The 24,783-nt window shown below is 40.0% G+C and overlaps 1 protein-coding gene across 2 annotated transcripts in view; it reads left to right on the top strand.

The window, feature by feature from the left end:
• Nucleotides 1–1,779: 1,779 nt before the first annotated feature.
• Nucleotides 1,780–24,783, top strand: part of JMY (junction mediating and regulatory protein, p53 cofactor) — a 69,394-nt gene continuing 46,390 nt past the window's right edge. For both annotated transcript variants that reach the window (XM_032205636.1, XM_032205635.1), the window contains exons 1-2: nt 1,780–2,693; nt 21,243–21,416. In XM_032205636.1, the coding sequence (XP_032061527.1) occupies nt 1,899–2,693; nt 21,243–21,416 (969 nt within the window). In that variant the 5' untranslated portion in view covers nt 1,780–1,898. The remainder of the gene's footprint in view (nt 2,694–21,242; nt 21,417–24,783) is intronic.

Raw genomic sequence — 24,783 nt, 5'->3', positions numbered from 1 at the left:
CAAAACTGGTTTGCTGCTTACATTCATCCACTGCAAATTTGCTTCTGAATACTTAACAGAATCAAACTGTAGTTCCTCCACCAACATATTGATGGCTTGTTTTCTTAGCCACTTCTACATGGGGTATAACCTTATCTTTCGGATCATTTCACAGATGCTTTGATCTGCACCTGAATTTACAGCAACAGAAAAAAATGTTGTTCTCCAAGATGTAAAGCACACCCGTTTATGGTCCTTTCCTGTGGCTGCTGAGCCATCATTTCCTTCTTTTTCCTAACAGCTGTGACTTTTGGTATTTGAGATGTAACCATGAGTCTCCTGAATACACGAGGTTTCTGAGTTAATGACCTGAGAATGTTTGGATTGTCAGAGGCTCTCCCCAAATACTTTAGCCTCCAAGGACAGGATGCTAGTCAATACCTTAACTTTAGAAAAAAGCAGTGATGGTGACTCACTCTGTTTCTCTGGCAAGCTCAACTAGAAATGTTTTATTCCCGTGGTGCTTCTTAAATTTACAGAGGAACAACAGCATCACAGATGAGCCAATGCATACTATGTTATTTTTGATTAAACTATTTTTGGAGCTCTATCATTAAGACTTTTTTTTTTTTTTTTCATTTATACAAAGCGAAATGGAGTACCCTAAAGGACAACAAGAAACGGACCACGGGCCTTAAAATTGCATTTGATTAATCATTCCTTTCAGACTTGAGCTGTCCCTGCTGGCTTCCTGTAACCTTCGACGTGCTCTGCAATACACTTGGAAAACTCCGCGAGGTTTCCACGCTGCCAATTCCTAAGTAGGACAGGCCAACACAAGCACAGAACGCCGTGCCTCGGCGCAATCGGTTAGCTCCGTTTTTTTAAAGGCACAGAATTGCCCGAGACAGCTACTGCAGAACATGCCCTCCTCCCCAGGGCTCCCTGCAGCCGCTGCGGGGCACGCTCGATAAGGGCCTTTCAGCTATTCCGCTTCAACCTCTGGTCACGACGAAGCACGTAAAGCTGACGAGGCGACGTGCACCTCCGCGGTAACCACGCAGACAAAAAAAAAGGCTTGGTGGAGCGGGAAGAGCGGGAAACAAGCTGAAAAAAAAAAAAAAAAAAAAAAGAGAGAGAAAAAAACAACAAACAAACAAACAAACAAAACTCTGCCAAGGGCTTTGGGGAGGGCTCGGGGCGGGCGGGGAGCTGCTGAGGCCGGTACCGGCATGGGCGGAGCCGTGAGGGGGGACCCGTGAGGCGCCCGCCCCCAACGGCCCCCAACGGCCGCCAACGGCCGCCAACGGCCCGGCACGCGCCCGCCCCGGCATGCCCCGCGCACCGCGTCCGAGGGCCGGGGGCCGGGGTGAGCGCGAGGGGCGGGGCGGAGGAGGGGGCGGGGCGGAGGGCGGGGCGGCCAGCCAATGGCGGGAGGTCCCGCCGCGGGTGGGCGGGGCCGGCGCCGAGTTGCCGCAGCGCCGCCGCCGCCGCTTGTAAACAGAGCCCTCGGCCCACGTGACGCGGCGGTACCTGCGCGGCGGGCGGCGGGCGGGCGGGCATTGTCCGCCGGCAGCGCGGCGCGGCGGGCGGGCGGGCGGGAGGAGGGCGCTGCGCCAGCACCGCGCGACGCTGCCTCACCTCACCTTAACCCAACCCCCCCGCACCCCCTCATCCTTCCTCCTCCTCCTGCTGCTCTTCCTCCTCCTCCTCCTCGCCGTCCTCCCTCCCTCCCTCCCCCGCCCCGCCGCTGCGGCCCCCCGGAGCGCCCGCCCTAAGATGGCTGATGGTGGGCGGTGAGGCGCCGCGCGGGGCTGCGGGCCGGCCGGCGAGAAGCGGGGGCGGCTGAGGCGCGGCACAGCCCGGCGGAGCACGGCACGGCCCCGGGTCCGGGTCCGGGTCCGCGCAGCAGCAGCGCCATGTCCGCCTTCGCGCTGGAGGAGACGCTGGAGGCCGACTGGGTGGCCGTGAGGCCGCACGCCTTCCAGGAGCGCGAGAAGCACAAGTTCGTCTTCATCGTAGCCTGGAACGAGATCGAGGGCAAGTTCGCCATCACCTGCCACAACCGCACGGCGCAGCGGCAGCGCAGCGGCTCCCGCGACGTGCGGCGGGCCGGGGCCGGGGCCGAGGCCGAGGCCGGGGCCGGGGCCGGGGCCGCCCCCAAGGCGCTGCGCAGGGGCCCGGCCTGCGGCGCCGACCCCCCCGTGCCGGCCCGGGGCTCGCTGCGTGCCCGCAGGCCGGCGGTGGAGGACATCGAGGTGCTGGAGCTGGGCCGGGAGGAGGCGGCCGGCTCGCTGTCGCTGTCGTCGTCGCCGCCGGTGTCCGAGCCGGCCGCTGCCGACGCGGAGCCGGCGGGGGAGGAGTGCAGCTGGGCCGGGCTGTTCTCCTTCCAGGACCTGCGGGCCGTGCACCAGCAGCTGTGCTCGGTGAACTCGGAGCTGGAGCCCTACCTGCCCGCCTTCCCCGAGGAGCCCTCCGGCATGTGGACGGTGCTGTTCGGGGCCCCCGAGCTGTCCGAGCAGGAGATGGACGCGCTCTGCTACAAGCTGCAGGTCTACTTGGTGCACTGCCTGGACACCTGCGGCTGGAAGATCCTCTCGCAGGTGCTCTTCACCGAGACGGACGACCCCGAAGAGTACTATGAGAGCCTGAGCGAGCTGCGGCAGAAGGGGTACGAGGAGGTGCTGCAGCGGGCCCGCAGGCGGATCCAGGAGGTGAGGCTGCTGCGCTCGGTCCCGGTCTCTGTGCCTTTTCCTTACGCTCTGACATCTTCTGTAGTTGTTCTCCCCAGCTACTCCTCCCCGCCTCTGTAGAACTGATCGAGCCATGAGAGAGACACACACAAAAACAAACAAACAAACGAAAAAAACAGGAAAACTATCTAGTTGGGTTTTTTGTTTGTTTGCTTGTTTTTTGATGCTTTGAGAATCTCAGTAAGAAACCAGGACTTAACCTTTCCAAGGGGTCTAGGGCCAGGATTTAAGAATGTGTAGATTCCTTGCGCTATCTCAGCATGGTTCCCTACTTTACTCTGTGCGATCAAATGTTCACAAATGTCTACAAGAATCTCCAGGACTTGGCAGTGTCTTGCTGCCAGATTCTTGTTGTTGCGTTGCTTTGCAGCAGGATGTGTTGGAGTCTGAATTCTCCTGTTTAATAGGAGCAGCAACATGTGGTGTTTATTTTGACAGTACAATTTAGGCACTCGAGGCCAAAAAAGCTCTAGGTTTTTACAGGCTCTGGGTGCTGAATCTGGTATTTCAAGTGAGATGATGTCTTCTGGTGGAATTGGCATAAATACAACTTTTGTTCGTTCTTGGTTGGGATTTCAAAAAGAAAGCTATCTAATCTCAGCGAGGATTTACTGCGTTGACATTGCTGGAGTCTGACAGGTCTTGGATGTTTCAGGACTTGAGTGTTTCAGGATGTTTCATCCCTCTTCCCCATACCCATACTCTGTTTAGACAGAAGCAGTTGAGAAGGTTGATTCCATTAACTTCTTACATCAATGTGTAAGATTTTTTTCACATACTTGTGTGCTGAGTTGTATGAGGACCCAGACTTTCCCAGTAAAAAAAAAAAAAAAAAAAGACGTTTACATTTGTTTTTATGCTCCTGTGGCCTTGGATCAGGATGCACCCAGAGTACATCTAGGTGTGACTGTGGATGAATCAGGTTATGGAATCTGGGGTTTTTGCAAACGCTCTCTAAACTTTGTTGTATCACTGTAAATCAAGTTGGGTTGCTTCAGCTGCCCCCTTATATTCTTCCAGGATTGCGTGTTCAAAAATGTGTGATGGTGAATTTTTTTTTTTTTTTTTCCCTGATGGAGTATGAGCATATGTGCTTGCTGTCTGTTTTGATGGCATAGCTTTGGGTCTTTGTAGGATTCTGTCTCAGCTTTTCCATAGTGACTGAAGCTACAGAGTACGAGAAAACTGTTGTCAGCGATGAAATCACGATAAGGGCATCTCAGTGTAGCATTTTCAGGTACAAGCTTATTTCCAAACTGTAACATTAGGATATGTCATGGGAAAACAAAAAGGAAGAAAAACCACAAATAGCTATTGAAAGGGAAGAATTCAACCTCATTAATTTTTCTGTACTACAGGTAATTTGTCTAATAGTGTTCTGCAGTAGTCTTAGTCCAGAGAATGTGAAAGCGTATCATTGTCTACTTCTTTCTTTGGATACATGAATGCTTGGTTGTATGTACTTAAATTAATTTGGCCCTCAGCTGAGCAGTTTTTGGTCAGGACGAGAGAAGTTCCTGTTAAACATCGAGTTTTGGAACTGGCTATTGAACTAAGCGCGTAGTGCTTCTGAAGAAACACTGATTCAGAATTACTGTGCAAGAACTATTTATTTGTTTCTTGAAGAATTTCAACTTCTGTTTTGTTAGGACCAATGCTATGGTCAAAAATTAAATCAGGTATTAGTAGGCAATGAAAGCTTTATCATAGTCAACCCACCGTTCTCTGTTAACATTGAGAACTTGGAGGAGTCAAAATGGCAGAATGTATTTGTGCATTTGACTACAGTACAACCTTCCTTTCCAATGGCAAACAATCCTAGCATGCCTCAAGTCAGTACAGCTGTACTTCTGTCACTGTTCATGATCTAAATCGATCCTTCTTTAATTAAAGGTAGTTCATCTTTAAGAAAAGAAACCAATTGAATGACCTGCTTGACCCTTTTGGCTCTCAGGTTTCTCTTTCCCTTACCTGTTAGTGGTTTGTATGGTCCATAATGTCTTCCTTTCAGGCAAATACTGATGTTGCTTGTCATTGAATTCTAAGCGAATGAAGCAGTGGGTGATGGGTACTGCCAGGTATTTCTGAAGGAAAGGTTTTTCATACTTTCAAGCAGAACCTACTGAATCAATGCTTTGTCTCTCATTTTAATTTACTTTTCCATCTGTACTTGAAGCCTGCCTGTTAGCTGTTCGGAATGTTGGTTTCCGGCAATTTTAAACAATTTTACCTCTCTTAAGAGAACTTCTGAGGAGAAGGGGAAGGACTTGGCACTGGCAACTGAAATAGTATGAAGGAGCATAATAAGTATAGAGGGTTTTCATGCATGTAGAGTTGTGTAAAATACAAGTTTAGAACTCCAAGATTTTGGCTTAACTTTTTAAGATATACAGGAAATAATTATAAAACCCAGAAGTGTATCTTTATCCAGGACAGTTATTCTCTGTGCAGTTACAGTATTATTTAAGAAGTGCTTGTAGTTTCTGTTGATCATGGTCTTTGGGGTGGAGAAGCAAAGAGAGCAACAAAACCTCTCATGCTCATTGTTTCAGCATCCCCTATTTGGCCATTTGTTGCTTTCCGTAAGTTACACACAAGCAAGTTTATTTTCACAGCAGTTAATAATTGTTGCTTTTTGTAATAGGCATTTTTATCATTGTCTCAATTATAAAACTTTAATAGGCCAAAAGAATGTTACAAGTAAAAACAGATCCAAGATGAGAAAGCTCCTCTGCAAGTATTTCTATATGACATGAAATTAATTTCTTCTGCATAATTTGCAGTTTAAAATTAGCACGTCTTTTATTAAAACATAACAATTCTGGAATAATTTAGAAACAGTAAATTTATGCTACAGTGAAGCTATGTTACAGTAAATACGTGTATCTAAAAGAATACATGTGAGTGTAGTAGTATCTAAGATGGTATTGTATCTCTGCTTTGTTGGCAAAAGGTTGAATGTAGTCACAGTATTACTGGATAAAAACTGCAGTTATTAAAAACTATGGTTAAGGCGATTTGTTAGCATAGTCATGCCAACAAACGCATTTTTTCTATGGTTATCTTTTTACTTGCTCCTGCATAGCAAGTTGTAAACATGGGAACCCTGTCTTTACATTTCACGCTTAGTTCAGCATCTTTGAATTAGTGGTACAAATGAATCTCTCTTTTTCCTTAGAGTTTTAATTGCTATAGCATCATGAAATTTGGCAGGTAATAGTCAATAGCTATTGACTACTGAGTGCTAGTTATAAGACTAGTCACAGACTTGCTTTTGTTTTGCTGCTTCTCTAGGAATTCTTGTGTCTGTAGGCAGACTCTTGAAAGACTACTTTGCGTATCTGTTTTCTGTGTGTTCTTCTGAGTTCTTTTAATATAAGAGCTCAGAAAAAAACTCTTAGTAGTTGATTAAACTCTAAAGAAATTCTGAGAACCTTATTTTCAGCGGCTAACTTAAGAATGCCTTGGGAGTGGCAGTGTCCTTGCCCTGTATAGTGGAATATCTTACTAAGCACCAGAGTAGCCCTGCAAATTTTTATGTTGGTTGGCTTAGTTTCCTTTTGACTCAAAGGGTTAGAAAGGTTACGAAAAAATAATGTCCAAGTCATTTACATGTTTTGTTATACTAACAACTTGTTTATAAGTAGATTTTTTTTTGACAGAAAGCTGTTTTGCTATTTTCTTTCAAATTAGTGTATATATATATAATTTTTGAAGATACTTTTGCACAGCTTTAGTAGGGGAACATTGTTTTCAATGAGTGAAACGTGACTGTCAAATCACACAGATGAGTAAGTATTGGCTCATGTGTAAATCAAAGGATCTCACGTGCTTTCCAAAGGCACTGTCAAATATTTTTATTTACAAGAAAAAAATGTAAATAGTATCCATAGGTTATTGTTTTGTTATTCTGGTATTTCAGTGAAAAATAATAGTTGCGGTAGTCTTAGTAATTTGTCTTTATTTTCTTGCTTCTGACCATGTGTGTTCAGTTCTAAAGTAAGTGTATATATGGTAGGTAGTGAGGCACTCTATCAAAAATTAAAGTTTTCCAGAGGTGAGGTGACCTCTCCCTATTCAGTGATCTACTCCTAAGCACAATGTGATTTAAAGAGAGACTTTGACATCAAGGTGTTAAATAATCCAAGAGTAATACAAAACAGTACAAAAAAGTATTCAGTGATGCAAAAATTAGATACTAGCAGTGGTGTTCCCTTCAAAACCGGTGAAACATCTCTATGCAAGAGGCAAAGAATCCTGGATGTTAACTACAACAGCTAGATCTAGAAGACACACAAGGTGTTTCATGAGGGAACAGAACACCAGTTCAAATTTAAACTAGGGTGCGCGGAAGATTAAAATACGATATACTGTAGATTATTGTTACTATTATTACTTCTCTATCTCTGTTGAAATTAATAGAGCAGGGTTAATTATTAATTACTGCTCAGCAATAGTCTATGGCATTCTGGAAATCCAAGCTTATTTCTGTTTGAAAGCTGCTTTCATGCACTCATCAGTTGTAGTGGTTAACACTTGTTTGTGGTACAACTACTTTAATTCACTCCTAAATGCTCTGTAAATAAGCTGTCTAACCAATGTACTGCTACGATAAGTTAATAGTAACCAAAATATAATATGGCAGCAGCTGTAGGGCATGCTCTATAGAACAGGTAAGTAGTCTTCACCTTCCTAAGAAACAGTTGCGTGGTAATAGTACTCTGCCTAGTACTTCTGTCGTTGCCGAACCAAAGACTTTTTTTTCCCCTCAGTGTTAAACCTTGCCAGCCATCATCTTTTTTATGTATCTAATCTGCAATTGGAGCTATTAGCAGTTAGGTTTGGTTGTTACAAACTAGTCCTCAGTTACTAAATATTTTAAAGGCCTGGCATTTTAGTGGTTGGAAGTTCATACCTGACTCATTCTGCAAGCATCAAACACTGGTGAGGATACCATGACACATTTTCAGATAAGCAGAATGAAGCATGGAGAGGTTGCCACACTTTTCTGTGAATAATAAAAATTTAAGTCACGCTTAGAATGAATTCTGTGAATGTAAATAAATGTTACAAGTTAACCACTTTATGATGGGGTACCACTGAAAGGCAGGGAGCTGACGTAGAGAAGGCTGTATCATTTGAGATGCTCGGTCCTCGTTGCGGCAAGGATAAATAAATACTGTAACAACTTAATCATATGGTGGACGTAAAATTGCTGAAAGTCAAAGCTATTATTGCATACCATTGTAAAACGCATGCTTTAAATTGGCTTCTAGGAATTTAGCATTTAGGGGACATTGACATTACCACAGTCTTCGCTTATCTTAAGCCTGTGAGTTAAACCCTTCCAAGTACTACGCAAAATAACTGTTTACCTTTTAATTGGAGATCTTTTATCTCTCATCCTTCTGTTGGATATCTTCCTGACTAAATGTTTATTTTTTTTTTCTAGTGCCCTTCCATTTTACTTCTCTTTCATAGGTAGCAGCAACTTGCTTTTGATTGCTTATGACTTGCAATTGCAGGTTAATTAAAGTTTTGGGTGGTAGGTTTGTTTTTGTCAATGCTTTGACAAAGACTACTTTGTCAAGACTACTGTGTTGTCTCTTTTTCCAGTCTGAGTTTGATACTTCTGGATTTGAAATAATATCTTTTTTTTTCCCTTTTGTAATTCACTTATGGCATGCACATGTAGATAAACTTAATGTGTTTTTCTAGTTTTGCCTTGCTAGTGTGACAAGAGCTAGCTGAAGGTGATGAATACTGCTACTGTATCTGAAAACAGTAGAGAACGTTTAAAACAATACACATTTCTTCAAGATGTATAAATGATATGTGCACAAAGAAAAGGACTTCTGCTTGGAAAGGTCGGTTTCCCTTGACAGAATGCAAGTACAACATGAAAAATAAAACTACATTCTATAGAGTATAGCAATACCGATCAGGATGACCCTTAATCAGTAAGCATAGGCTTAATATTTAGAAACTGAACACAGCAGTTTGCCATTCTTATAGTTTTCTGCCCTATCAAAATACCTGGGAGAAATGCAATGTATGCTCTGTTTAACAGTCTGAACACAGGTTGAGGAATCATTTTTGGCTTGTAGTTGAGGAAGTATTCTAATGAAGAGTTTATTTTAGAGATAGACTTTACTTTTAAAAGTTGTTGCCTAGTAGGCAGGTGTAGCATTTTCATGTGCTGGAGTACTTTGACAAGGTGGGCACAACCTATGTGATAAACACTCTGAAACCCATTATGCTCTAGGCAATTCACAGCCTACCTTATTTCTTAGCTTTTAGATACTGTGTTGGGTTGTTTTTTCTTCATATTTACATTATCTTCTTGCATATTTTCCCCCCATTTTACCATTTAGCAATACCGTTTACCATTTTTTAGCATTACTTTCCTTCTCATTCCTGAACTGAATGTCCTCCAGGCCTTCAAGTCAATGCCTTTTAATACTGCTTTCAATATCCAGTAACTTTTTTCTTCTCAGTTTCTTGCTGTGGTAATATAACACAGGTTGGCTTAGAATTGGAAAGCAGATTCTTTCTAATCATTGCACCCTCTTACATTTCTTTCTGTAAGACACAGCTTACTAGTAGATGGTCTTTGAGGTTTATGTTGTACTTTATAAACATGATATAGCTTCCACAGAGCTTAAAAAGTCACTCTAAAGCCTTATATTTCAGAAATGGCCAAATCTACCATTTTTCTTCTTTTGGGAGGTGAATTTTTGATCTTAATAGAAACAAATCCTTGTAGTCCACCATGAAACTGCTGTTACTGAAAAGAACTTCAGATAAAGTGGGGACCTGGTGAAACTAAAGATACATATATAAAACTCTTCTTTCAGGAGATGAAAGCTTACCTGTAAGGGGTATGTTGGGGAGAGAAAGAAGACAGGCAGAACGAAAGGGAAGGGAAGGAGAATAAATAAAGGTTTTCTGAAGATACATTTTAATTAACTCAGTTATATTACGTATATATCTGCCCTGTTGCTCAGAATGCTATCTGCTAGATAGCAGTAGAGTAAGGTTGCACCTGTTGATTTAGCAGTTGAGAGTATCTTCTAAATAAGCTCTATCCTCCTCTTCCTCCTGTATTTTCTCCAAAGAAGAATCAACGATTAAGATTTCTTTCTACTAATTCTGCTATGGTTGATAGTGTAATGCCACTAAGTACTTTTTTGTTTTTTTTTTTAGTACCATGCAAAACCAGGAGAAGCAAATGAGCATGTATTGCACTCAGCAGAGGAACCTGCAGCACCTAGAACATTAGTCTAGGTGCAGTGTTGGGCAACTAGAGTGCTCAGAAGTTGCCAGTAACATAACACATGTTACATTGCATCCTCCCTGTATCCTAGAAAGCAAATGAACAGAAAGGTAGCTAAAATAAATAAATTTAATTTTCAAAAACTTGTCACAAGTTGTTAATTTACCTTGTAATAAAAGCATGAAAGTAAGGTATTCTGCTGTTGTAAACCTTCTGCTATGTTAAAAGTGGAGTGTGCAGTTGTTTTGTCCTGCTCTGTCAGTGGTCAGCATGATAGTGCTCTGGGGAAGGGCTAACATACAAGGCCAACAGAATCTGTAGGTTTAACCATGTTATATATACACCTATCTAGATGGTTTTGAGAAAGGGTGCCAGTATACACTGGAACAATTTACTTGAACTAGTCATATGTTTTGCATAGTACTAACATCACTATAACCATTCAGAGCAAAGATCTTGGATAGTTCATTGAAAATCCTCCTCTAAGTGCAATGCTGTTTAATAGCAAACAGGCAAGAATGTTTGAGGAATGGTAATGAAAGAATTCTTGAGCCCTTAAAAGAAGTAATAATATGATCTCATCAGAAATCTGATGTTGATATCTGCTAGAGTATGGGTTAGTCTCTAAGAATAATTGTTGAAGCCCATGCAAAACTTGATATGAGATCCTAAAGTCTAGAAAATAGTCCAGATTTTTTGGACAGGAGAATGGATGATTTCATAATATCTTCCAGTCATAAATTGCATAAATTAACAGGGGAAATGTGTTTTTGTTTTAATTAGTTCGGTGTTGAAACTTGCCCAATTCCCATCTTCTGAAGAATTTGGGCCTGAAATATAAATCCAAGCCATTATAAGTTTGCCTGAAGACTCCATGAAGAACTTTGAAACAAAGTGCTAGATTTTAACTTGCAACATTTCCACAAATGTCTTCTTGTTTTGTAGCTCTTACTTTTCAGCTATGTACATTACTCCTAATAACTTCTTACTAGTGGCACATTTGTGCAGTTTGGATTTTACCTTTTGCTTACGTCCTTCAGCTATAGCAGCCAGAAAGGTGTTTCAATGTGATGACAGCTTCCTAGGCAAACTAGTTTTTGAAAATCTTCATCTGGAGCTATTGAGAGTAGATATAAATAAATTTCTGCTGTTTAACTACCAATGACTGGTTGCAAAAATTTTGGCATAGGTTGTTTTAAATTAAAAAACCTTTTACTGGTAAGTTCCTATCTTTGGGTTTCCTTTTAATCTTTTTTTTTATGGTATTTGTGTAGTAAAACTATGGATTTTTTTTAATGTATAGGGCAGACAAACAATCACAACAATTTGAATGCTTAGTAAGCATTTCTGTGTTTGCTGTTCTTTTTGTCAATTCAGTAGCCCATTTTATTGTTTCTTTTTCCAGTTCTGAAAATTGTTATTTTTTGTGCTACTGTTACAATACTTTTCCAACTGGATTTATTTATTTTTGAAAAACGTTGCTATTGCTCAACTAACGTTAACTAAAATGAGTTGTAGAGCAACTTTTCACATGAGTCTACAAAACCCAAATTGTTGCAGTTTGCTTCTGTAAGGAAGTTATTTTGCCTTTGGAATAGCACAATATTTGTTTATAATTATGATGTCAGAATTTCAAACTGAACCCTTTGTCACTTCAGAGAAGTAAAATTCAGGAAAATATCCATACATGGCAGGACTTCTAAAAATCAGCAGATGTGGAAGAGTTTAGTTAATAGGTAAATTGTATGCATTATTTCAACTGTGTTTTATCATGCTGATTTATCACACATGTATTTTATTTCTTTGTGACATTTAATATATATACCCATATATATTTAATACATACATAATTTCTTTATGAAAACAGGACTAAATCCAGCCCAACTGGGTAACACTGCAGGATACAGGTCTATGATCACCTGATATTAAATTGCTCTCTCCTTAAATGTTATGCTGCTACAGAGGTGAGATAATAGCTTACTATTTGTGTGGTATTTGTTGCTAGAGCAGGAGGAAAAATAGCATGCATGATACAGTGTTTCAGGAGTTTCTTCATACCACAGCCTTTTATTAGTAGCAGTGGACTGTAATAGTGGACTGGATGTTGTATTTTACTTCTAGAAGCTTTAAAAATAGGGTGTAGTCATGTGTAAACCTGTTCCTTTCTTAGGCCTGACTTTATCTGTCTTTCTGTGATTTTACTGTTGTATAAGGTGCTGCAGAGTTAGAAGCAGTATTGAACTACACGAGCCCTGCGAAGCTACACAAAGGGCCATTTCAGTTACACGTCATCTGTTGTCCAAGGTTTAAAGGTGGCTAACCCACCACCCTGCTGAAGAACTGGACATGCTGTAATGCATCTCTTACTGATGCTGAAGGTGGGGGTGGGTGGGATCCTCCTGCAGCTTTGTGTGCCTTCCTGTTCTGCATCTCTGTCCTTGATGATTCAGTGCAGCGTAAAACTCAGTAAATTCATCCAAGGGAAGTAGCTCTTTGCCTGGTGCTTAGTTAGCTTGTTGAAGACGTGACAAAGGTAGTGCAAAGGAGGAATGGTGCACCTGAGAGGAGAAAAACGTGGAGCCAAGGTGGAGCTGGAAGAAGAGGGGTGGGAAGTGGGATGTACTTTCAGTAAGAGCAAGCTCACCTCAGCTTTAAAAAGTAAATTCAGGCTTACTGGTGCCTGGAACCTGTTGTCATAATGCTTTACTGTCTTTGCATTAGATTAAAAAGCCTAACATTAGGCAAATACCTGATTAGTATCAGGCATTTGAGAATATCTGCTGCCATGACAAATGTATTGTAAGATTGGTAAGAGTACTAATCCTTTACTGAATACGTGGGTCCCATGAGTTGACTTCAGCGTGACGATGATAATATACTTGTTGTTCCCATCAAATTATCACATTTGTTTTTCTAGAAGAGTATTTGTTGTTTAGCAGAGTGGGTGTTTCGTTTGTATCCTGTGTGTATCCTGACATTGCAAACCTTACACAGAGAAAGTGTTTTTTAGAGTAGTGTCGTAATACTTTGTCAATTAAATGTACTCACTGTATGCGAGTATTAGTTGGAGATGGCTGTCAGTTTTGACACTCTTGAATATGTTTTTCTGATGAATAGCGTAGTTCAGAAGCACAGAAAAAGAGGACCAAAAGGACCAAAAATTAATGTATTTTGTGTCACAGCATGAACATGTCTTTAATGTATGTTCTAAATCTTTTTTTTTTTTTTTTTTTTTGATCGGATTACTGCAGAAAAAGTTACTTAGAACTCATTAGGACATGAATAAAAAACCAGCTCTTTGCCAAGCCTTCAGGGTGAGGTGTTGCCTAGAAGTTTTTTGTTCAAAGTTACCATGTTCCAACTAATCAGTGATTCATTACTGACTTTATCTTTTAGTTATTTTACCCCTTTCCAAGGGGAAGGAGTCCCAGAGTACCATATTAACTTTGAAATAAGGTAACTATTAGATGCCCCTAAGGGGTCTGTCCTGGAACCAGTACAGTTGAACATCCTTACCCATGATACATACAATGGGATTGAGTGCATCCTCAGCAAGCTTGCATATGACACCAAGCTGTGTGGTGCAGTCAATACACCAAAAGGAAGGGATGTCTTCCAGAGCGACCTGGAGCAGGCTGGAGAAGTGGGCCCATGTGATCCTAATCAGGTTCAAGAAGGCAAAGTGCAAGGTGCTGCACCTGGGTCGGGACAATCCTAGACATGAGCACAGACTAGAAGACATCATTGAGAGCAGCCCTGCAGAGAAAGACCTGGGGTTTCTGGTGGACAAAAAGCTAGACATGAGCCAGCAGTGCGTGCTTGCAGCCCAGAAGGCCAACTGTGACTGGGCTGCACCAACAGAGGGGTGGGCAGCAGGTGGAGGGAGGTGGTTGTGCCCCTCTGCTCTGCCCTTGTGAGGCCCCACCTGGAGTGCTGCATCCACATCTGGGGCCCCCAGCACAAGAAGGATGTGGGGCTGTTAGAGCAGGTCCAGAGGAGGGCCACAAGGATGATCAGAGGGCTGGAGCACCTCTCCTGCACGCTGCGATTGCTGGGACTGTTCAGCCTGGAGAAGAGAAGTCTCAAGGGTGAAGGCTCCAGGGTGACCTTATCACAGCTTTCCAATACTTAAAGGTGGCTTATAAAAAAGGTGGAGAGCAACTTTTTGGTCAGATAATGACAGGACAAGGGGGAATGGTTTTAAACTATAAGAGGGGAGGTTTAGATGAGAAGTGAAGAGAAAATTCTTCACTCAGAGGGTGGTGAGGCACCAGAACAGGCTGCCCAGAGAAGCTGTGGATGCCGCATCCCTGGAGGTGCTCAAGGCCAGGCTGGATGGGGCTCTGGGCAACCTGGTCTGGTGGGAGGTGTCCCTGCCCATGGCAGGGGGCTGGAACAGCATGGTCCTTAAGGTTCCTTCCAACCTGAGCCACTTTATGTAGGGAATTTGTACCTTTGCTATTCCAAGTAATACACTAAATTCAAATAAATAGCTGGCTTTTAGGGGCATTCATTTGGCATGTAGCATGATTTAAAAGAGCTACAGCTACGTCATAAAGTATGGTAGAGTGATCAGAGATGTACCATTTCTATGTCATCTTAAAACAAAAGCAACTTTACCACACTGTTACACATATCTGTGTCTTGTTCACAGAGAAGGAGATGTGTAGTTTTCACTTGTTGACATCTCCCTGTCGAGCTTTTAGAAGAGATCTAGCATGCCATACTTTGTTGTCAGAGCTGGCAGCTCTAAGTCTGAGCCATGTGATACTCCCATGAGTTATGTATACAGAGTTCTGCTGAGATTTCTATTTAGGATTTTGGGTGGGAGGAGAGAAATGGCATTGTTCAGTAATGTTGCATACATGGAAATAAAGTTTTGGCTCACTTCACTGCATTAAAATACTACTTCATTTTTTTCTTACCCAGTAATTGAGTACTTTTTCTTTTCTGCTGACTTGTTTTACAGGTAGTACATTGAAATGAGGTGCATTTTTGGCAGGCAGTGTAAATGAACTTGACAAAAATAATTTTTACTATCCCAGGAGCTGTTAATCTGAACATAAATGAAAATAAGTGTTACAACTGAAAAGAGGTCAAGATCACCAGTCAGCACTATGCTGGTCTTAGTCTTAGCCTTCTGGTCGGCTGTCTGCATTTAGGTACTTTAGGTGGTAAAAGACTGTTTTAAACAGGGTTTAAAGAGGATTTAATCGAGTAACTCACCCTATGTGAGCAGTTCTTCACAGCCCTAAAAAGAGAAGTGTGAAACATGTTATGAAAGTATTCCTTTTTGTATCTTGGGTTTTAAAGAACCTGTTTTACTTCTCAAAACCTTTTTGTTGCTGTTTTTTCTTGATGTTGTATGTGTTGCTGTTTGTTTCTTAGAATAGCTGTGAAGTTTGATAAACTTGTTTGTGTGTGTTTGGTTTGATTGTTTTAACTGGCTCAGTCCTTCTATAAACAGCCATTCAGAAACTCCTCCCCAAAATTCAGACAATAACCTTTGCTACACATTGGCATAGACTTGGTATCCCCTATCTTCAAAAGCCTGTTCGAAAAAACTGGACCTTTTGGTCCACTCAGTAGGTAGAGGATTGCTTTATGTACTAATTATAAACTCTGTGATTTCCAAATAAGTTTAATATGTAACTAACTCGTTTGTATCTTTTAATTTTGAGACTGGAAAGATGTAGTGCTGCTTCAAACACTTCTCATTCTGAGCAGTAGTACCTGGCTTATTTATAGTGTCCTGTAACTCCGTATCCTCTTAGACGGTTTATATCTCAACATTAAAAAATATCTTAGATCTGGTTTGGAGAGTCAAGCTTTGGTCTGCTTTGACTGAATTTAGCTGTTATAATAATGCAAGTGGTTCTTTCTGTTTTACATACAAAGCCAAGGCTGTTGATGGCAATGCAATCATACAAACAGAAGTAAGGATTGATCTTTTAACGACCGTGGGTGACATTTCATTACAGGAAAATACATTAAGGAGAGAGGAAAGTAGTTTACCTGTAGAACAGATCTCATGTAATTGAGACTCCTACTCATTACCAGGATATGTATGTGTGCATGTCTTGTGCATGTGTTAAGAAGGTGGTTCTTTGTTTAAAGACAGCTTTAGAAGAGAGAACAGCAACAATTTTAAACCTGTTCTAATGTGAGAGCTTGAAGTAAGTTCAGTTGCTGAAATCTTGCATCCCAATTTTATGTACTCCGGAAGTTTTACTTTGTAACTCATTGTCTGGAATTCATCGTAGTCTATTACAACTGTATCAGCAGGTGGATTAGTTCTGGAAGTGGCAAGTAATACTTCCAGGCATTTGAGAACTTAATAGGAGAGTATCACAGAATCATAGAACATCCTGAATTGGAAGGGACCCATAAGGATCACTAAGTCCAACTTCTGGCACCACACAGGTCTACCTAAAAAGTCAGACCTTATGACTAAGAGCACAGTCCAAACACTTCTTAAACTCCAACAGACTTGGTGCCATGACTACTTCTGAGGGGAGCCTGTTCCAGTGCACAACAGCCCTCTCAGTGAAGAGCCTCTTCCTGATGTCCAGCCTGAACCTCCCCTGCCTCAGCCTGACACCATTCCCTCGGGTCCTGTCACTGGGCACTAAAGAGAAGAGATCAGCGCCTGCCCCTCCACTTCCCTCATGAGGAAGCTGTAGACCTCAATGAGGTCTCCCCTCAGCCTCCTCTTTTCCAGGCTGAGTAGTGCATTTCTGTAATTATTGTTATTTCAAAAATATGTAAAAGCTTGGGAAGAGACTGAAAAATACATTGCTTGTTTTAGCTAAAATCAGGTATGTGTCATGCTGTAGAGTTTTTACAAATTCCCAAAACAAACTGGGGATAACGGTGAAAGTTTTGGGAATAACAGCAAAGGAAATGTATGAAAAGGCCCTTCACTGATTAAATGAAGCATTGGATTACACCCCCAACTGGTGGCAACTTACACATAATTGCACTGTCTTCTGTAGGGCTTTTTAAAGCTTTATGGACAAAATGTTTTTTTAATTCTGAAGACAGAAATAATCTTTGTTATATAGTTGAAATATGTGCTGTTAAATTGGGGGGAAAAAAAAGCCTGTTTCCTCTGGCTAGAGTCTATCTGCATAATAGTTGCCTAAAATATATGGATTCATTTAGTTGTGAACAATGTAGCATCTGTGAAACATGATTCTTAAAATAAATGCAGTATTCAATGGGTATTGCACTAGTCAGGCCTGTACAGGATATTACTCTACCCTCCTCCACCCACTTCTTTAAATAATTTAATTTTAAAAAGTTGTGGAAGTCAAAATTTCATACCAAGGCTGTTGAAGCAAATGAATGGTAGCACTGAATGTCTGTGTTGAGAATTAATCATCAGTGGGACATAAAATATGCCACAAAACTTGTTCATGTATTTTATGCTAACAGTTCGCAAACTGCACTGTTCGAAGGTACTGGGTTGGTTTAGGCATTTGGCCAGCTTAGCCAATGTCTCCATCTTTCTGAAAGGTAATGGCTGACTTTTTTGTATTTCTAAAACAGCATATCCTCGAGATACTGCCTGCAAGAAAATTGGAATATACAGAGTTAAACAACTTGTGAGACTGTGGAGGGCCAGGTTTGCCTTATGACATTATTAATTCAGTGGATTCTGTGCTAGACCAGCGTTACTGTTATCTGATAGTCCAAGTACTGCCTGGATGGCAGCCAGCTAAGACAAATGCTTCATCTGCCTTGGATCTTTGACAGGAAATCTTCCACCAGACTGCTTTATGGAGCAGGGTGGGAGAGGTCCTCCATGCAGCTGGCAGCTCCATCCATCTGCGATATTAGTGGCCCCTTTAGGACTGGTAGCAGTAAACCAACCTTCACTCTTCCTTGGGCTTATTAGTCTGTGTCTAGTAGGAGAACCTAAGCTATCAATCTTCTGTTCATACCATGCTGTATCAGTGAAGGGTGTGTTAATCACATCCATTCCAAACAGTGGGACAGAGTAGTTTCAGACTTCCATATTCTCTTAAACATTGCAAATCATAAATGTCAGTTCAAATGCAAGTCATAAATTCTGTGTTGTTTTTCTTTTCGAAAACTGGATCAGGTGATACTTCTTCACTCTCTCCTTTCCATCCTGTAGCTTTTAACCCAAGTGGAATTTGAGGCAGCAGTTTTATGGTGTTGACTTGAGAGGATGAAATACAGGCATGCTTTTGAGCTGATTTGCAGCTTTTGTAGAGGAAGTTAATGTTTAGACATTTCCCCTCAAATGCCACCTGACTGCTTTTTATAAGAATGTGTTAATAGGTGGGTGGGTGTAGTGAGGCTATCTGTAACCTGTGCTTACAGTTCAGTAGCTGTGCTACCTGTTTTGAAGAATATCCCTATTTGATAGCTCTTTCAAGTAACCAAATAAGGTCGTGTTTGGTTGTTTCTAAATCAGCTTTGCAGTTCTGTTATGTCTCTTCTGGTAACTGTAGCTTGAATGAAACTGCATCACCATTTTCATTGGAAAAGATCTTCATTAGGCGCAGGAAATGGAAAATGGGGATTCTTGTAGGAAGGAAGAAAGGTTGCTCGACTTTTGTTAATTTCAGAATATATGTATTATGTATAAATAATCTGTCCTCACTTGCATGTGTTTTTAAGAGTTTACTCCTTGGGGGTTCGGTGTCTCTGAAGGAGTTGAGGAGCAACTCTAGGTGTAGGACTGGGGGACCCCAGGAGCAGACCCAGTAAAATTGGACAAGACCCTGATATGATGCCCACTTATTTTTTCTATGTGCATGAACTTCGTGATGCTTCTTGACATTATGAAAACTGTTTCTCATTATGGACGTGATTTTCACTGAACAACCAGCTAATCATAAGTAGATGTATGCTGTTAGTGTCCTGAAAATGTATCCGTGCTATACTGATGATCATAAAATTTAAATGGATCTTCACTTCCTGGCACATTTTCACACTGAATTCTGCAAAGTTGTGACTGTTCCAGAATATCAGAACTTTTAGAAAGACCAAAAGATTGATCTGTGGAGGGAGGGGGAAAAAAAAGTACTGTATTGTATTGTTCTGTTCCTGAAATTAGATTACTTAAGGTTCTCCTTTAAGGGTGATAAGTTTTCTCTAGCTGTTCCTTTTTGTTGCTGTGTAGGATATGTTTTGTATTTGTTTTTTTTTTTCAGTATGTTGACGGAGATGATTATAGTTTTGGGACTACAGGTAGAGTAGGAAAAGGCTTGAGTATGGCAGCTCTTTTTTGAGGCACTAGAAACATGCTAGAGGAACTGAGGAAGATGTTGGCTTTGCAGACTAAAGGGTTAAAACTGCTAGAGGACTGGAATAATGCATGAAGTCTGTAGAAACTTAGGAGTCAAACCCAAGAGCATCTGGGATGACTTCTGTCCCTACAATTGCAAGCTAAGGCATGCACATTTTGCCCAGAAAGCTCATTAAAATACTGGTTTTACAGACTGCAAGCCACAGAACACTACCCAGTACTTTCAGTGAGAATTCAAACACCACAGAATATTACGCACCGCTGGAAGACAGGAGAAGGGCAGTGTTCCTGTCTTGCACTAGGTAATGAAATTAGTAGGTAGGTGAAATTGCTTAGGGAATACAGCAGATTGCTGCTGAGAAACATCATATCCATTCTGCACCATCTGTCTGAGACCTCTCTTCCGTGACAAGCCTTGCTGAGGGAAAGCTCTTCTTGGCTTGTTGTTTGACAATCACTTTAATGCTGAACATGTAAATAAAGCTACTGCGAGCCTCCTTGCGTTCTGTCTATAATCTTGGCCAATCTTCAGAGCTTCAAAGGAAGTTGAGGTAGTGTTGCAAGGATCTTTAGAAGCAAACTTTACATCACAAAAAAAAAAATAAATTAATTCGTTTGGGTAACAAAAGAGCAGATTAATACAAATGTTATGGAACAGAGTAGACACTATGGTAAAATGTCATGTTTTGACATTCTTGGCATACAAATGAACCAGATGCCAAAGGACTGTTGATCAAAGCTTTGGTTTCTAATCTGCAGTTCCCTCTGTATTGTCTTCCAGTAATTACACTTGATACAGCTTGGTATACTGAGAATATTTCATGTAGGTTGAGCATCCAGCTTGACTGAACACAGACAAGATAGGAAATGCTTATTCCATGTTATTCCTAATCTATATTAAGTTTACTTAAACTTGGACTGTGAATATATGCTTTTAAGTTGTTGATACAAAGAACAAGAGACTGACTTTAAATATCTGAAAGTTGCGTAAGAGGGGCATTAATTTCAGCTAATCTTGTCTCTGCGAACACATCAAGTACTCCACGTGTCTGGATGGATTAGTTTTAGTTAAACATTTGAATATTCTTTCGGAATATTGGAAATGGTAGAAGACTTCCAGCAACATGTGAGGTCTGCCCAGGCCAATGCCCAAAATAGATGCAAAGCAAACATATAAATTGAAAACATACATCATAGCAAATTTGTAGAAACAAATGAATTTTCCACTTCATAAGAACTAAAGGAAGGAATGGACAGAATCTTCAGATATTGTTTTACATGAATTAAGACATAATTCAAATAAAACAAAGTGGTTTTGTTTTGTTACTATTAAAAGCTTCTGATTTCCTTTTTTTGAAGATATCTAATGGAACCTTTGTGGATTTGAACTTCATGGGTAAACTGTCTAGGGTGAAATGCAGATCACTGTTCTGTTTTGTGTAGATTCTTCTTTCTGTCTTGAGCTGCACTGATATAATAAAGCTCTGAGTCTAAAGTAAAAAGGAGGTTTAAAAAAAGCAACTAGAAAGCTCAAAATCTGAATTCTGCTTTGAATTCCCTTTCTTTCCCACCACTCCTTCTCCCCACACAACTGGAAGCAGGAAACTTTGTGAAGTAGCATATCTGATGAATACATCGTAGATTGTCTAACACTAAGTTGCTTTTTGTGCTCTTTTTGTGCTAATTTTTACTATCTTCTTGAGATCTTTGGAGAGAAGAAATCAAAAGGAGTTTTTCACATTTTGAGTTAAGATTATCAGAGAAATGACCATACTTAACTGGCTAAATTCAAAATATGGGTGGGGTTTAATGCATTTTTTTGTTTGGTATATCAGAGTGGTGACTGTAGTCTATCCTCTTCCCTCATTAGTAAAAATGTTTTTAAAAAATTACCACTTTCAGTAGGAATTTTAAGCATATTAATTAAAATTGATACTTTTTTTTTGTACAGCTTCTGGAGAAACACAAAAACACAGAAAGCATGGTCGAGCTGCTTGAACTGTATCAGATGGAAGATGAAGCCTACAGTAGTCTTGCAGAAGCTACTACGGAGCTCTACCAGTACTTACTACAACCATTCCGAGATATGAGGGAACTTGCAATGCTTAGAAGACAGCAGATAAAGGTATGGTAAAGGTAACTGAACTTCTCGTTAATGGGGAAATTGTGCTTTTTATTTACTGTGTACTAATTAGTTCCCTTACTGTGAATATATGCAGTTACAGTTTCTCCACTAACTGCTGACTGTATATTTCTGGTTGCTATGCTCAGAGAAGTGCTTTTGAAGAGAGAGAACATCTTTGACATATGTAACTAACCATTACTTGTTTAACTTTTGTTTGACTTTCGCCTATTTAGCAATGAGTAACTTAAAAATTTGTGATTACTGGGATACTAATACATAAAATAGAGATGCATGCTGTACAGTCTATATGTATCACTGTTAATTACTTTAAAAGATTCTACAGGCAGCTCCTTTTCATTTTAGTTTTCTGAGAATTTGATAAACCATTAGGAGTCAGTAGTTTCCAATCTTACGTTGTGAAATGCTTAAATATGGAAGTGTTTGAAAGTAGGAAATTTGTTGTAACACATTATTAATTTAGCTCTTTTTCATAGCCAGCTGAAGAATACTACGTTTGGGTGAAACTGTTTTATGACGCATGTGTTTTACTTAAAAATAATTCCCATCTCTTTAGACTCCTTTCTCATCTTTTAAGTGCTTAACCAAAAGGAACAAATGTCCTCTTCACTGTATTGCAGAAGTACTTTTGATAATCATCCGTTCCTTTGCTGTTTATTAGCCTATAGCCTTCTGAATATTTTTAAATCTATATTATGACATAGGAGCTAAAGTAAGCCCATTTCACGTAATCTGTATTGCAGATGTCAGTTTATCTCAGCTTGGCACCTTACTCAGTTAGCCAAAGTTCATTTTACTTGTTTTGATTCAAAAGATTTTTCTCTGTTTGAGTATAGAATAAGGGAGACAGGCAAGAGGATTTAAGATTCTGAAACTGGTTTTAGTTTGAGCTATTGCTATGTCTAAAAGCAATTTTTTTCCAGAAATTCAGCAATCTGAAACTTTCTCAAAATTTATCAGTGAGATAGTTAATATAAGAATATTTGAACTAAGAATACCTTTTACCAATGAGTGACCAATGTTGTTGTGTAGAGAATTGGGATGAATATTTTTTGGATGTATTATACTGTTGAAAATTATGAACAATACATTTAATAAAAAACCTTCAAATCATGTTGAAATAGCTTCCATTTTATTTGAATTTGTAGAACAGGAAAGGCCTTTTTTTTTTTTTTTTTTTAAACAAAATTGCTCTTTTGTCAAAAAAGGAAGAGGTAAACACTGTATTGCATATAGAACATGAATTGAGTCTTTTCTATTTTCAGCTTCATTGATCTCTTGTATTTCAGTTTTAAAGAACTCATTTTTTTCCTTTTTGTGAAATAATAACCTCGGTAAACTAACAAGACATGTTCTGTGGTTTATTACTTTATTTGTACATAGTTGCATCTAATGTACATTAAGTTCTCTTCCTAACTTGGCAATTTGTGAGTTATAAAACTTGGTCATCTGTATTATGTGGTAGAGAAAGATGCCATCTCTTGTTTTTCATTTCATTGTTTGAGAGAAAGCAGTACTTGTATCTATGATGACAAAATATATATTACGCTGTGTAGCTAGGGTGGAGGAACTGGTTTATAAATAGAACTTGTGCTTGAGATGGTTTGTGTTAACTTGCTGCATATGTTTTTCTGGAAGGCTTAATAATAGAATAAAGATCCTTAGGTTTCTATAGACCATGATGGCTGGGGTTAGCTCCATTTTCATATATAACAGAAATATTTCTGGCACTTACTACCTCAGTGAGATGGGAACTATGAACATACACTGCCTAAATACTGACAAGGAGAAAGAGTTTAGATGTAGGGCAGGGTAAGGAAGGTAGAGGCTGTGGAATGAGTTAATAATATGAAAACAGTAAGTTACAGGGATAATTATACCTGGATACAAATACCAGTACTTGGTAAAGATTGTCTATGTCTCCTGTAATTCCTATATCTAGTATTTTTGCAGCTGTTCTATGTTGGGTACCTGTCTCTGATTTGTGAGGAAGTTTTATTTTTTTATGAATTTGGAGTTTTTAGTAAGCATTTCAGTTAATTTCATTTTGTCTATTTTCAAAATAAGATTAGGAAGAAAGGAGTTTGTTTACCTATAATCCTTGAGAACAATGTTTATTGTCCTCTCCTTTTGGAGCAAGACATAAAAATTGTCATATATTATCTGGGTATTGAATTTCTACTCTTACTATGGAAATTTAGGTGAGAGAGACGCCTACAAGAGGGAAGTGAGAAACACCAAATTGTGTGCTCAGTGGAGGGTTGTTAGGGTAGGGCACCAGGATTCCCTACAGATTCCTTCTTCGCTTAACATAACAACTTAACATAACACTTAACAAGTTTGTAACGAAGTTAAAGCATTTAGAAACTAAATTGCAGAGTTAGTATTGTACATGAAATCTTCTTATTTTTTTAACTTGTATGTCAGTATCTCAAATTGTATTTTGTATTTATTGAGCCCAAAGAATGGGTAACTCTGTACAGATGAGGAATCAAAGCTGTAGTTTGAAGCAGACAGTTTAAGCAGCTCCTCACTTAAATATTGCTGAATTGGAAATTTTAATGAAAAAGAGATGACTTAAGTAGTAGAATGACACTCTGGAAAACTGTGTTTGCCAAAATTCTATCATGGGCTTTAGAAGAATTTGTCTTAGTTGGTTTTTAAACAGGGCATTTATTTATTTTTTTTTTTTTCAAGTCTCATATAATATTTTTGAGGGCATGACTTTTTGTGGTGAAGATTTGGAAAACAAAGTTACATAAGGCTCAGAGAGGACACTTAAAGCAGTGCTGATTAAACTATGCCATTTGCGTGGCAATCAGCTCAACCTCATTCTTCTCACTTTCGAAAACAACATTCTCCAGTAGTTACAGACTAGTGACTTACTGACAAGTTAGTGAAAAACATCTCATATAAAAACTATGGTAGTAAGCAGAAAGTGGAAGAAACACTTCAAAGAATGCCTAAGTCTCTTTCAGTATATCTGTAGCTGCAGATGTATTCTTGTATCATCAGAAATCATAGTTAGATGAACTTGGAATTTGGAAAACCTATAGAGCAGGTAATAAATATTAATCTAAGTTCATGCAAGATGGATGGATTTGCAAATAAAGGTAATAAACTGTTGAAAATACTGCTTTCTTGTTTGAGAAACTGGTGTAGTATAGTGTATTATGATGTGATAGCTTTTATAGTTTCAAAGCCTATTTAAGAACCTATTTAAGAAAGGTTATATTCAGTCCCTGATTACATTCTGAGCTATAAATCCTGTAGATTATATAGCTTTTCTTTATATGAAACAATACCAAAATGTTTTGCTTACTTAAAATTAGGGGTTTATGGGCTTTCA

The sequence above is a fragment of the Aythya fuligula genome, chromosome Z (assembly GCF_009819795.1).
Source record: "Aythya fuligula isolate bAytFul2 chromosome Z, bAytFul2.pri, whole genome shotgun sequence".
In the NCBI taxonomy this organism is placed as follows: Eukaryota; Metazoa; Chordata; class Aves; order Anseriformes; family Anatidae; genus Aythya; species Aythya fuligula.
This window is presented reverse-complemented; position numbering and strand designations above follow the sequence as displayed.